This window comes from Coregonus lavaretus (assembly GCF_964263955.1).
Source record: "Coregonus lavaretus genome assembly, contig: HAP1_SCAFFOLD_1624, whole genome shotgun sequence".
Lineage (NCBI taxonomy): Eukaryota > Metazoa > Chordata > Actinopteri > Salmoniformes > Salmonidae > Coregonus > Coregonus lavaretus.
The window spans coordinates 59,384-74,418 of record NW_028161690.1 but is presented as its reverse complement, the minus strand read 5'-3'; the positions used below and the strand labels follow the sequence as shown (position 1 = coordinate 74,418).

Sequence of the window (15,035 nt, the reverse complement as noted above, 5' to 3'; positions counted from 1 at the left end):
AAGTTAATGCATAATACAAGAGATATGCCTAATCTTTACTAGGCCCACGGAGATCATAATCATTAATAGGGATGCTATGTGGGATTCTATGATTAGACCCGCAATCACACGCACACGCAGTAGACTCCGTAGCGGTAAGAGATGCCATCTCCTTTCCCCCCTGCCTAACACACGCAGTAGACTCCGTAGCGGTAAGAGATGCCATCTCCTTTCCCCCCTGCCCAACACACGCAGTAGACTCCGTAGCGGTAAGAGATGCCATCTCCTTTCCCCCCTGCCTAACACACGCAGTAGACTCCGTAGCGGTAAGAGATGCCATCTCCTTTCCCCCCTGCCCAACACACGCAGTAGACTCCGTAGCGGTAAGAGATGCCATCTCCTTTCCCCCCTGCCTAACACACGCAGTAGACTCCGTAGCGGTAAGCGATGCCATCTCCTTTCCCCCCTGCCTAACACACGCAGTAGACTCCGTAGCGGTAAGAGATGCCATCTCCTTTCCCCCCTGCCCAACACACGCAGTAGACTCCGTAGCGGTAAGAGATGCCATCTCCTTTCCCCCCTGCCTAACACACGCAGTAGACTCCGTAGCGGTAAGCGATGCCATCTCCTTTCCCCCCTGCCTAACACACGCAGTAGACTCCGTAGCGGTAAGAGATGCCATCTCCTTTCCCCCCTGCCCAACACACCCAGTAGACTCCGTAGCGGTAAGAGATGCCATCTCCTTTCCCCCCTGCCTAACACACGCAGTAGACTCCGTAGCGGTAAGAGATGCCATCTCCTTTCCCCCCTGCCCAACACACCCAGTAGACTCCGTAGCGGTAAGAGATGCCATCTCCTTTCCCCCCTGCCTAACACACGCAGTAGACTCCGTAGCGGTAAGAGATGCCATCTCCTTTCCCCCCTGCCTAACACACGCAGTAGACTCCGTAGCGGTAAGAGATGCCATCTCCTTTCCCCCCTGCCTAACACACGCAGTAGACTCCGTAGCGGTAAGAGATGCCATCTCCTTTCCCCCCTGCCTAACACACGCAGTAGACTCCGTAGCGGTAAGAGATGCCATCTCCTTTCCCCCCTGCCTAACACACGCAGTAGACTCCGTAGCGGTAAGAGATGCCATCTCCTTTCCCCCCTGCCTAACACACGCAGTAGACTCCGTAGCGGTAAGAGATGCCATCTCCTTTCCCCCCTGTCTAACACACGCAGTAGACTCCGTAGCGGTAAGAGATGCCATCTCCTTTCCCCCCTGCCTAACACACGCAGTAGACTCCGTAGCGGTAAGAGATGCCATCTCCTTTCCCCCCTGCCCAACACACGCAGTAGACTCCGTAGCGGTAAGAGATGCCATCTCCTTTCCCCCCTGCCTAACACACGCAGTAGACTCCGTAGCGGTAAGAGATGCCATCTCCTTTCCCCCCTGCCTAACACACGCAGTAGACTCCGTAGCGGTAAGCGATGCCATCTCCTTTCCCCCCTGCCTAACACACGCAGTAGACTCCGTAGCAGTAAGAGATGCCATCTCCTTTCCCCCCTGCCTAACACACGCAGTAGACTCCGTAGCGGTAAGAGATGCCATCTCCTTTCCCCCCTGCCTAACACACGCAGTAGACTCCGTAGCGGTAAGAGATGCCATCTCCTTTCCCCCCTGCCCAACACACGCAGTAGACTCCGTAGCGGTAAGAGATGCCATCTCCTTTCCCCCCTGCCTAACACACGCAGTAGACTCCGTAGCGGTAAGAGATGCCATCTCCTTTCCCCCCTGCCTAACACACGCAGTAGACTCCGTAGCGGTAAGCGATGCCATCTCCTTTCCCCCCTGCCTAACACACGCAGTAGACTCCGTAGCGGTAAGAGATGCCATCTCCTTTCCCCCCTGCCTAACACACGCAGTAGACTCCGTAGCGGTAAGAGATGCCATCTCCTTTCCCCCCTGCCTAACACACGCAGTAGACTCCGTAGCGGTAAGAGATGCCATCTCCTTTCCCCCCTGCCTAACACACGCAGTAGACTCCGTAGCGGTAAGAGATGCCATCTCCTTTCCCCCCTGCCTAACACACGCAGTAGACTCCGTAGCGGTAAGAGATGCCATCTCCTTTCCCCCCTGTCCTAACACACGCAGTAGACTCCGTAGCGGTAAGAGATGCCATCTCCTTTCCCCCCTGCCTAACACACGCAGTAGACTCCGTAGCGGTAAGAGATGCCATCTCCTTTCCCCCCTGCCTAACACACGCAGTAGACTCCGTAGCGGTAAGAGATGCCATCTCCTTTCCCCCCTGCCTAACACACGCAGTAGACTCCGTAGCGGTAAGAGATGCCATCTCCTTTCCCCCCTGCCTAACACACGCAGTAGACTCCGTAGCGGTAAGAGATGCCATCTCCTTTCCCCCCTGCCTAACACACGCAGTAGACTCCGTAGCGGTAAGAGATGCCATCTCCTTTCCCCCCTGCCTAACACACGCAGTAGACTCCGTAGCGGTAAGAGATGCCATCTCCTTTCCCCCCTGCCTAACACACGCAGTAGACTCCGTAGCGGTAAGAGATGCCATCTCCTTTCCCCCCTGCCTAACACACGCAGTAGACTCCGTAGCGGTAAGAGATGCCATCTCCTTTCCCCCCTGCCTAACACACGCAGTAGACTCCCACGCAGTAGACTCCGTAGCGGTAAGAGATGCCATCTCCTTTCCCCCCTGCCTAACACACGCAGTAGACTCCGTAGCGGTAAGAGATGCCATCTCCTTTCCCCCCTGCCTAACACACGCAGTAGACTCCGTAGCGGTAAGAGATGCCATCTCCTTTCCCCCCTGCCTAACACACGCAGTAGACTCCGTAGCGGTAAGAGATGCCATCTCCTTTCCCCCCTGCCTAACACACGCAGTAGACTCCGTAGCGGTAAGAGATGCCATCTCCTTTCCCCCCTGCCTAACACACGCAGTAGACTCCGTAGCGGTAAGAGATGCCATCTCCTTTCCCCCCTGCCTAACACACGCAGTAGACTCCGTAGCGGTAAGAGATGCCATCTCCTTTCCCCCCTGCCTAACACACGCAGTAGACTCCGTAGCGGTAAGAGATGCCATCTCCTTTCCCCCCTGCCTAACACACGCAGTAGACTCCGTAGCGGTAAGAGATGCCATCTCCTTTCCCCCCTGCCTAACACACGCAGTAGACTCCGTAGCGGTAAGAGATGCCATCTCCTTTCCCCCCTGCCTAACACACGCAGTAGACTCCGTAGCGGTAAGAGATGCCATCTCCTTTCCCCCCTGCCTAACACACGCAGTAGACTCCGTAGCGGTAAGAGATGCCATCTCCTTTCCCCCCTGCCTAACACACGCAGTAGACTCCGTAGCGGTAAGAGATGCCATCTCCTTTCCCCCCTGCCTAACACACGCAGTAGACTCCGTAGCGGTAAGAGATGCCATCTCCTTTCCCCCCTGCCTAACACACGCAGTAGACTCCGTAGCGGTAAGAGATGCCATCTCCTTTCCCCCCTGCCTAACACACGCAGTAGACTCCGTAGCGGTAAGAGATGCCATCTCCTTTCCCCCCTGCCTAACACACGCAGTAGACTCCGTAGCGGTAAGAGATGCCATCTCCTTTCCCCCCTGCCTAACACACGCAGTAGACTCCGTAGCGGTAAGAGATGCCATCTCCTTTCCCCCCTGCCTAACACACGCAGTAGACTCCGTAGCGGTAAGAGATGCCATCTCCTTTCCCCCCTGCCTAACACACGCAGTAGACTCCGTAGCGGTAAGAGATGCCATCTCCTTTCCCCCCTGCCTAACACACGCAGTAGACTCCGTAGCGGTAAGAGATGCCATCTCCTTTCCCCCCTGCCTAACACACGCAGTAGACTCCGTAGCGGTAAGAGATGCCATCTCCTTTCCCCCCTGCCTAACACACGCAGTAGACTCCGTAGCGGTAAGAGATGCCATCTCCTTTCCCCCCTGCCTAACACACGCAGTAGACTCCGTAGCGGTAAGAGATGCCATCTCCTTTCCCCCCTGCCTAACACACGCAGTAGACTCCGTAGCGGTAAGAGATGCCATCTCCTTTCCCCCCTGCCTAACACACGCAGTAGACTCCGTAGCGGTAAGAGATGCCATCTCCTTTCCCCCCTGCCTAACACACGCAGTAGACTCCGTAGCGGTAAGAGATGCCATCTCCTTTCCCCCCTGCCTAACACACGCAGTAGACTCCGTAGCGGTAAGAGATGCCATCTCCTTGATCCCCCTGCCTAACACACGCAGTAGACTCCGTAGCGGTAAGAGATGCCATCTCCTTTTCCCCCCTGTCTAACACACGCAGTAGACTCCGTAGCGGTAAGAGATGCCATCTCCTTTCCCCCCTGCCTAACACACGCAGTAGACTCCGTAGCGGTAAGAGATGCCATCTCCTTTCCCCCCTGCCTAACACACGCAGTAGACTCCGTAGCGGTAAGAGATGCCATCTCCTTTCCCCCCTGCCTAACACACCGCAGTAGACTCCGTAGCGGTAAGCGATGCCATCTCCTTTCCCCCCCTGCCTAACACACGCAGTAGACTCCGTAGCGGTAAGAGATGCCATCTCCTTTCCCCCCTGCCTAACACACGCAGTAGACTCCGTAGCGGTAAGAGATGCCATCTCCTTTCCCCCCTGCCTAACACACGCAGTAGACTCCGTAGCGGTAAGAGATGCCATCTCCTTTCCCCCCTGCCTAACACACGCAGTAGACTCCGTAGCGGTAAGAGATGCCATCTCCTTTCCCCCCTGCCTAACACACGCAGTAGACTCCGTAGCGGTAAGAGATGCCATCTCCTTTCCCCCCTGCCTAACACACGCAGTAGACTCCGTAGCGGTAAGAGATGCCATCTCCTTTCCCCCCTGTCTAACACACGCAGTAGACTCCGTAGCGGTAAGAGATGCCATCTCCTTTCCCCCCTGCCTAACACACGCAGTAGACTCCGTAGCGGTAAGAGATTCCATCTCCTTTCCCCCCTGCCTAACACACGCAGTAGACTCCGTAGCGGTAAGCGATGCCATCTCCTTTCCCCCCTGCCTAACACACGCAGTAGACTCCGTAGCGGTAAGAGATGCCATCTCCTTTCCCCCCCCTGCCTAACACACGCAGTAGACTCCGTAGCGGTAAGAGATGCCATCTCCTTTCCCCCCTGCCTAACACACGCAGTAGACTCCGTAGCGGTAAGAGATGCCATCTCCTTTCCCCCCTGCCTAACACACGCAGTAGACTCCGTAGCGGTAAGAGATGCCATCTCCTTTCCCCCCTGCCTAACACACGCAGTAGACTCCGTAGCGGTAAGAGATGCCATCTCCTTTCCCCCCTGCCTAACACACGCAGTAGACTCCGTAGCGGTAAGAGATGCCATCTCCTTTCCCCCCTGCCTAACACACGCAGTAGACTCCGTAGCGGTAAGAGATGCCATCTCCTTTCCCCCCTGCCTAACACACGCAGTAGACTCCGTAGCGGTAAGAGATGCCATCTCCTTTCCCCCCTGCCTAACACACGCAGTAGACTCCGTAGCGGTAAGAGATGCCATCTCCTTTCCCCCCTGCCTAACACACGCAGTAGACTCCGTAGCGGTAAGAGATGCCATCTCCTTTCCCCCCTGCCTAACACACGCAGTAGACTCCGTAGCGGTAAGAGATGCCATCTCCTTTCCCCCCTGCCTAACACACGCAGTAGACTCCGTAGCGGTAAGAGATGCCATCTCCTTTCCCCCCTGCCTAACACACGCAGTAGACTCCGTAGCGGTAAGAGATGCCATCTCCTTTCCCCCCTGCCTAACACACGCAGTAGACTCCGTAGCGGTAAGAGATGCCATCTCCTTTCCCCCCTGCCTAACACACGCAGTAGACTCCGTAGCGGTAAGAGATGCCATCTCCTTTCCCCCCTGTCTAACACACGCAGTAGACTCCGTAGCGGTAAGAGATGCCATCTCCTTTCCCCCCTGCCTAACACACGCAGTAGACTCCGTAGCGGTAAGAGATGCCATCTCCTTTCCCCCCTGCCTAACACACGCAGTAGACTCCGTAGCGGTAAGAGATGCCATCTCCTTTCCCCCCTGCCTAACACACCCAGTAGACTCCGTAGCGGTAAGCGATGCCATCTCCTTTCCCCCCTGCCTAACACACGCAGTAGACTCCGTAGCGGTAAGAGATGCCATCTCCTTTCCCCCCTGCCTAACACACGCAGTAGACTCCGTAGCGGTAAGAGATGCCATCTCCTTTCCCCCCTGCCTAACACACGCAGTAGACTCCGTAGCGGTAAGAGATGCCATCTCCTTTCCCCCCTGCCTAACACACGCAGTAGACTCCGTAGCGGTAAGAGATGCCATCTCCTTTCCCCCCTGCCTAACACACGCAGTAGACTCCGTAGCGGTAAGAGATGCCATCTCCTTTCCCCCCTGCCTAACACACGCAGTAGACTCCGTAGCGGTAAGAGATGCCATCTCCTTTCCCCCCTGCCTAACACACGCAGTAGACTCCGTAGCGGTAAGAGATGCCATCTCCTTTCCCCCCTGCCTAACACACGCAGTAGACTCCGTAGCGGTAAGAGATGCCATCTCCTTTCCCCCCTGCCTAACACACGCAGTAGACTCCGTAGCGGTAAGAGATGCCATCTCCTTTCCCCCCTGCCTAACACACGCAGTAGACTCCGTAGCGGTAAGAGATGCCATCTCCTTTCCCCCCTGCCTAACACACGCAGTAGACTCCGTAGCGGTAAGAGATGCCATCTCCTTTCCCCCCTGCCTAACACACGCAGTAGACTCCGTAGCGGTAAGAGATGCCATCTCCTTTCCCCCCTGCCTAACACACGCAGTAGACTCCGTAGCGGTAAGAGATGCCATCTCCTTTCCCCCCTGCCTAACACACGCAGTAGACTCCGTAGCGGTAAGAGATGCCATCTCCTTTCCCCCCTGCCTAACACACGCAGTAGACTCCGTAGCGGTAAGAGATGCCATCTCCTTTCCCCCCTGCCTAACACACGCAGTAGACTCCGTAGCGGTAAGAGATGCCATCTCCTTTCCCCCCTGCCTAACACACGCAGTAGACTCCGTAGCGGTAAGAGATGCCATCTCCTTTCCCCCCTGCCTAACACACGCAGTAGACTCCGTAGCGGTAAGAGATGCCATCTCCTTTCCCCCCTGCCTAACACACGCAGTAGACTCCGTAGCGGTAAGCGATGCCATCTCCTTTCCCCCCTGCCTAACACACCCAGTAGACTCCGTAGCGGTAAGCGATGCCATCTCCTTTCCCCCCTGCCTAACACACGCAGTAGACTCCGTAGCGGTAAGAGATGCCATCTCCTTTCCCCCCTGCCTAACACACGCAGTAGACTCCGTAGCGGTAAGAGATGCCATCTCCTTTCCCCCCTGCCTAACACACGCAGTAGACTCCGTAGCGGTAAGAGATGCCATCTCCTTTCCCCCCTGCCTAACACACGCAGTAGACTCCGTAGCGGTAAGAGATGCCATCTCCTTTCCCCCCTGCCTAACACACGCAGTAGACTCCGTAGCGGTAAGAGATGCCATCTCCTTTCCCCCCTGCCTAACACACGCAGTAGACTCCGTAGCGGTAAGAGATGCCATCTCCTTTCCCCCCTGTCTAACACACGCAGTAGACTCCGTAGCGGTAAGCGATGCCATCTCCTTTCCCCCCTGCCTAACACACGCAGTAGACTCCGTAGCGGTAAGAGATGCCATCTCCTTTCCCCCCCTGCCTAACACACGCAGTAGACTCCGTAGCGGTAAGAGATGCCATCTCCTTTCCCCCCTGCCTAACACACGCAGTAGACTCCGTAGCGGTAAGCGATGCCATCTCCTTTCCCCCCTGTCTAACACACGCAGTAGACTCCGTAGCGGTAAGAGATGCCATCTCCTTTCCCCCCTGCCTAACACACGCAGTAGACTCCGTAGCGGTAAGAGATGCCATCTCCTTTCCCCCCTGCCTAACACACGCAGTAGACTCCGTAGCGGTAAGAGATGCCATCTCCTTTCCCCCCTGCCTAACACACGCAGTAGACTCCGTAGCGGTAAGAGATGCCATCTCCTTTCCCCCCCTGCCTAACACACGCAGTAGACTCCGTAGCGGTAAGAGATGCCATCTCCTTTCCCCCCTGTCTAACACACGCAGTAGACTCCGTAGCGGTAAGAGATGCCATCTCCTTTCCCCCCTGTCTAACACACGCAGTAGACTCCGTAGCGGTAAGAGATGCCATCTCCTTTCCCCCCTGCCTAACACACGCAGTAGACTCCGTAGCGGTAAGAGATGCCATCTCCTTTCCCCCCTGCCTAACACACGCAGTAGACTCCGTAGCGGTAAGAGATGCCATCTCCTTTCCCCCCTGCCTAACACACGCAGTAGACTCCGTAGCGGTAAGAGATGCCATCTCCTTTCCCCCCTGCCTAACACACGCAGTAGACTCCGTAGCGGTAAGAGATGCCATCTCCTTTCCCCTCTGCCTAACACACGCAGTAGACTCCGTAGCGGTAAGAGATGCCATCTCCTTTCCCCCCTGTCTAACACACGCAGTAGACTCCGTAGCGGTAAGAGATGCCATCTCCTTTCCCCCCTGCCTAACACACGCAGTAGACTCCGTAGCGGTAAGAGATGCCATCTCCTTTCCCCCCTGCCTAACACACGCAGTAGACTCCGTAGCGGTAAGAGATGCCATCTCCTTTCCCCCCTGTCTAACACACGCAGTAGACTCCGTAGCGGTAAGAGATGCCATCTCCTTTCCCCCCTGCCTAACACACGCAGTAGACTCCGTAGTGGTAAGAGATGCCATCTCCTTTCCCCCCTGCCTAACACACGCAGTAGACTCCGTAGCGGTAAGAGATGCCATCTCCTTTCCCCCCTGCCTAACACACGCAGTAGACTCCGTAGCGGTAAGAGATGCCATCTCCTTTCCCCCCTGCCTAACACACGCAGTAGACTCCGTAGCGGTAAGAGATGCCATCTCCTTTCCCCCCTGCCTAACACACACAGAGGATCACAACACAGCAGGGTGAGTCATGAGACATTAGACTATGGTTCCTTCTGCTTTCTAGATGCTATCATTGATTCCAATAAGATCTTGAAGCTAGTCTGCACATTCCCTCTATTGGTCTCCCATCACCTGACAAGCCCAGTAAAACAATCAACTCATATGAAATCATGACATATTGTCCACGTCCTCATAAATAAAGTGTTAAGAAAACATGCACCCCCTCTTGTAAACAGACCACATCATTTAGCCCCTCCTACCTTCCCTGCTCCAATAGGACTATCTCGGTCCAGCCCAGCTTGGCCAGGTGATAGGCCACAGACGTTCCTACGATGCCCCCTCCACAGATCACCACCCGGGCTTGGCTGGGCAGGGGGATGGGCTGCGTGGTCTCTCCAGCCGAGGCCAGGCTCCGGGAGGAGCTCCAGAGACCCCCAGGCCTGGTCCCCGGGGCCCAGCATCCTGCATGGGACAGCAGCCTAGGGAGCAGGGCAGGGGACAGAGCCCTGGAGCTCCGCACGCAGCTGCAGTGCATGGTTTGGAGGAACCTGGAGGATCAGAACACAACAGGCCCGGAGGATCAGAACACAACAGGGCTGGAGGATCAGAACACAACAGGGCTGGAGGATCAGAACACAACAGGGCTGGAGGATCAGAACACAACAGACCCGGAGGATCAGAACACAACAGGGCTGGAGGATCAGAACACAACAGACCCGGAGGATCAGAACACAACAGGCCTGGAGGATCAGAACACAACAGGGCTGGAGGATCAGAACACAACAGACCCGGAGGATCAGAACACAACAGGGCTGGAGGATCAGAACACAACAGGGCTGGAGGATCAGAAACACAACAGGCCCGATGGATCAGAACACAACAGGGCTGGAGGATCAGAAACACAACAGGCCCGGAGGATCAGAACACAACAGGCCCGGAGGATCAGAACACAACAGGCCTGGAGGATCAGAACACAACAGCTATCACAGCCAATTTGCGTACTGTCTTTCAAACAAGCTACAGCTAGCTAGCGAACTTTAGCTAACGTTAGTTGATCAGCTGGCTCAATGATAACTTGAACTCCTATCACTTCTTGCTAATGCCAACTGTAAATCTGAAGTTCGCTCGTGTTCGACCTTCGCCCCAAGGAGAAGACACCAGTCCAAATGTCTTTACATTGGTAATACGCTAACGGCCTGCTTCTTCTGACATTTGTATCGCTAACTGGCGAGTTAGCATTATCATTGTTGTTGTTGGCTAACTAGCTGCGCACTGTCTAACTCATTTTCTGTGACATTTCTCCCATACTAAAGCCAGAAAACTCACCGAATCACTCCACTCAAAAAGTTATGATATCTCTATTTGGCTTGAAGCAGATTTCAGTCCTGAGCTTCGATGACACCAGAATGTGACAGCCAGACCCTCTGCTGCCAAACCAATTGCAATGTTTACACCACTGTTAAACAGGAAAGGAAAACTAACTACTTCCGGCTCGTGGATTTCTGGAATCCTTCAGAAGAAAAGTTCTGTCCTATATACTTTGTAAATTAATAATTATGGCGAAAATGTGCACAATTATGTGCACAAATATAAACGCAACATGCTAAAAATTTCAACGATTTTTTTCTATCAATTTAAATAAATTCATTAGGCCCAAATCTATGGATTTCACATGACTGAGAATACAGATATGCGTCTATTGGTCACATTTACCCACTGGCGACTTGTCATTGAGCCCCACCTGTTTAGCTATACAAAAAAAAAATGGTTGCCGGTTTTTCATGTTAATTTGGCATTAATACGTGTCACATATCAGTTTGCAAACAATGTAAAAAATATATTAATTGAGTTAATAAAGCTGGATTCAAACATGGTTGATTTATTGAGTAAGGCATCTCCAAAATGCAGGTGTTTCAGCCTAGCTCAGTGCTTTCTGTGGTGGTGGGGCAGCCAGCTCAATGCTTTCTGTGGTGGTGGGGCAGCCAGCGGAAAATACAGTGTAGTGGTTGGTAATGTTCTCTAGTTGCGCCGTGATTGGCTCAGTTCTGTCACTCATAGGGACACTACATCACTGCAAAATCTACAGGGAGAGCTCGAAAAGTCAAGCCCCTTGGGTGCTGCCATAGATTTACATTAGAAGTGCCCGTCCAAGAAGGCTCAAGGTCATTGGCCACAAATAAAATGACGTTATATCTACCGTAGCTTTGATTGGACTGATCATGTCAACATCATACTTTCAAAATCTTAGCTAGCAAGCGAGACAAGCAGTCATCATCATGAATCACGTCGACAATCTACTGCCAAATCCTTTTCAAACCTTGTCATGTGAAGAGAAATTATAGATTTAAAAAACGTATCGGTTCTCGTCGGCCAAATTGGACATAAACATTACACAAGTTGGAAATTGCTAATTCAACAATGAGTGGTTTGGAAATAATCAGTGGCTAACTGCAAGCCTTGCAAAGCAATCACTAGCCTTTATTTTTTTCAGAGTTCCCTGTTGTCTTGAAAGCACCATAAATCCAGAGAATGCCAGACTTTTATGACAAAGTTTGATGACAAAATCTGCCCACAAGAAGGACCGCCACACCACCTTCCTGTTCAAGTGAGCACAGCACAACAAGGTGAGTCCAAAAATGTATTGTATGCTGCTGCATAAACAATATAATATGCCAGGGAGCGATGTATACTGTAGCTAAGGAAGTAATACTAAGTCTATGTTGTGAAGTAAGCTGTTAGTAGCCCATGTGCCTCATGCTAATAATTTGGTTCCTTTCCCCCCTCATAACTTAGCCTACTGTTCTGACCTGGTGGTGCCTATAGCCTGTTTCAGAGAAATGTAATCATTGAATATTGTAAGAGCTTTCATTGTCTGCTTATATGCCCCCTTTATTTATCCTATGGTTCTGACTTGGTGTACAGGGAGAACACTGTAAGAACGGCCCATGTTTTGAATTCTGTCGCTGTACATTTAAAAAATGCTGAACAAATAGTTATATTGACTACGTCCGTCCTAGCTCGCTCATTAATGTCTTAATCAAAATTAGAGAGAGAGAGAGAGAGAGAGAGAGAAAGAGCTATATTTCGTTGTATATATTTTTTCACTTTCATTTACTTTGCTAGCGAATGCAGCTAGCTAGTTTAGCCTACTCAAACACCCTGCTCAAACAGAGGGATGCTATGTTAGCTGGCTATGACTATCCAACACAACACTGGAACTCTTCCAAGTCAAGGTAAGCTTTTGGTTTTACAAATGTATTGGCCACCGGGGCCCGCCCGGTTTAAGTGCTAAACTGCTTACTGACTGTAAACTAACGTTACTGCATGATTGTAGCGGGTTTACTAACACATTAGTTCTATTAGCTATGTTGACTATTACGTTACTTTAGCTAATATGGTGACAACGATGCAGGCTGTGTGTAGCAGTTATGATACGGGGATAAACGTACCTGAATTTGTCCAATAGAAACTCTTGTTTGCAACTGTTGGACTAATGATTACCACCCTAGATCAGCTTGATGCAGGCCAGAGTGTGCAACGCGGCATTGAATGTCACGGTCTGTCACCTCAAATTTGTCTCTCGACCTGTGTGCACCTATGTTGTAAACCTTCATTCATAAGTTGTAGCAACCTCATGATGGGTACAGGGAACATTAGAGTATCATGTAGTAGCCTAAACCTATCGATGTTACATTGAAGCATTCCAATTGCACACTCCCTCAAAACTTGAAACATCTGTGGCATTGTGTTGTGACACAAAACTGCACATTTTAGAGTGGCCTTTTATTTTCCCCAGCACAAGGTGCACCTGTGTAATGATCATGCTGTTTAATCAGCTTCTTGATATGCCACACCTGTCAGGTGGATGGATTACCTTGGCAAAGGAGAAATTCTCGCTAACAGGGATGTAAACAAATTTGTGCACAACATTTTAGAGAAATAAGCTTTCTGGGATCTATTATTTCAGCTCATGAAACCAACACTTTACATGTTGCGTTTATATTTTTGTTCAATAGAATTTATACTAGTTATCATACAAAGAATAATTAAAAGTATTTGAGTAGAATGGACCTCCTTTTTACTACGAAACAGTGTATTGGAAATTGTGTAATCCAGTGCAGTACATCCAATATGAAAAACGGACTGAACATAGTGCAGTACAAATGGCCTAATTAACGATGGGATTTTAAAGTTGATTACAATTATAACAATAATTGTTAATATTATTATTATTATTATTAATAGTAGCATTATAAATGTTTTGTTATTTGTATTACTGTTACAATGATAACTATCTAGTAATCATTACTTTTAATGCTGCAAACAATGTCAATACTATAATATTATTTTTTTTGCTATAAATGCTGTTAACTTTATTCATTTGTTATACATTGTTAAACAAAATTCAATATCTGCTAACATTTCCCCATAAAAAGTTACGAATTTCGACAATTTGTATTGTTTTTCACCATATTCATTGCAGGACGTTTATTTTGAAGGACAATTGCCGAGGTCAAGGCATTATTCTTCAAGGTCTTGCTTATTCTTGCTGACGGAACGGTGGTCATGTTGACGATGTCATTCGCCGAGCGCTGGAAACGTCACACCCCATTGGTCAAACCGTTAGAGATGACTCATTATTGTACTAGTAAAATGTCATAAAATGTCAACATTTGTTATTGTTTCGATTTGCTTTGTGTTGTAGTGAACATAAAATGTTACATTAATATTGTGCCAGCTATGAGGAAAGGAGAGACCGCTCTTATCCAGTTGTGTTCAATAAAAACATCTGTTGGAAATAAATTACATTGCTTTTCTATTGCCTGACAGCAAGTCATTCTTAAATACCCAACATGAGGACACCATGATGTAAAAATCTGCAGACAATTTTATTAAATTGACAAATGTTCATTTGTACAGCAAAAAAAAAAAAAAGCACAATGTTAAATATGTTACATCTCAATATTACATCATGGCATAATCTGAAAACAAAAAAATAATAGCACATCCATAACTTTATACACAAAAGAAAATTACAAAATTGGTTAATCATCATGTCTGTTTCAAAGAAGTCTCACTTCAAAGCGACAAAAGGAGTTTGGAGGAACAACAAACGTTTGTTTTTAAATGAATCGAGAGGCGTCCAAGGGTTGATGAAGCAATAGAGATGTCCTCTTTGCCTCCTGGAGTGCAGAGGCGCTTTCGTGACCCTCTCACGCAGTCCAAACTGTCTCACGGAGTGCCTTGGTGTCCAGACCCCTCCCCTCCTTTGACGCTGTTCCAGGGTTGAGATGTGGAGGATGGTGGTGCCAGATTTACAACAGGACCAGGGTCAGTTCTTAGATGTCCTCTTAAGGGGCCTAACGTTTAAGGTCCAAGGCCCGTCTGTTATTTTCAGAGGTAGACTGGCTCTGGCAGCCAAAAACAGACAAATGCTCCATCTAAACATTACATCGATTCTCAATTGCGACACGATTCTAGAAACATAGCGCCCTTTACTTTCATATCACATCAAAATACCTTTACCAGTTCAAAATACACATTTACTGAACACCAGTGGTGTAAAGTGCTTAAGTAAAAATACTTTCAAGTACCACTTAAGTCATTTTTCAGGTATCTGTACTTTACTTTATTATTTATATTTCTGACAACTTTTACTTCACTACATTCCTAAAGAAAATGTACTTTTTACTCCATACATTTTCCCCTGTCACCCAAAAGTCCTGCTAAGCATTTTGAATGCTTTGCAGGACAGGAAAATGGTCCAATTAACGCACTTATCAAGAGAACATCCTTGGTCATCCCTACTGCCTCTGATCTGACGGAATCACTAAACACAAATGCTTCATTTGTAAATTATGTCTGTAAATAAAAAAAATAACAGAAAATGGTGCCTTCTGGTTTGCTTAATATAAAGAATTTTAAGGATTTCTACTTTTACTTTTGATACTTAAGTATATTTTAGCAATTATATTTACTTTTGATACTGAAAGTACATTTAAAGTCAAACACTTTTAGACTTTTACTCAAGTAGTATTTTACTGTGTGACTTTCACTT

General features: G+C 49.8%; 1 protein-coding gene across 1 annotated transcript in view; it reads right to left on the bottom strand.

The window, feature by feature from the left end:
* Positions 1 to 10,420, bottom strand: part of LOC311120216 (pyruvate dehydrogenase phosphatase regulatory subunit, mitochondrial-like) — a 30,288-nt gene extending 19,868 nt beyond the window's left edge. The window contains exons 1-2 of the mRNA XM_084194828.1: positions 10,304 to 10,420; positions 9,238 to 9,525 (exon numbers count right to left, since the gene is read on the bottom strand). Of these exons, the coding sequence (XP_084050954.1) occupies positions 9,238 to 9,512 (275 nt within the window). The 5' untranslated portion in view covers positions 9,513 to 9,525; positions 10,304 to 10,420. The remainder of the gene's footprint in view (positions 1 to 9,237; positions 9,526 to 10,303) is intronic.
* Positions 10,421 to 15,035: the final 4,615 nt, after the last annotated feature.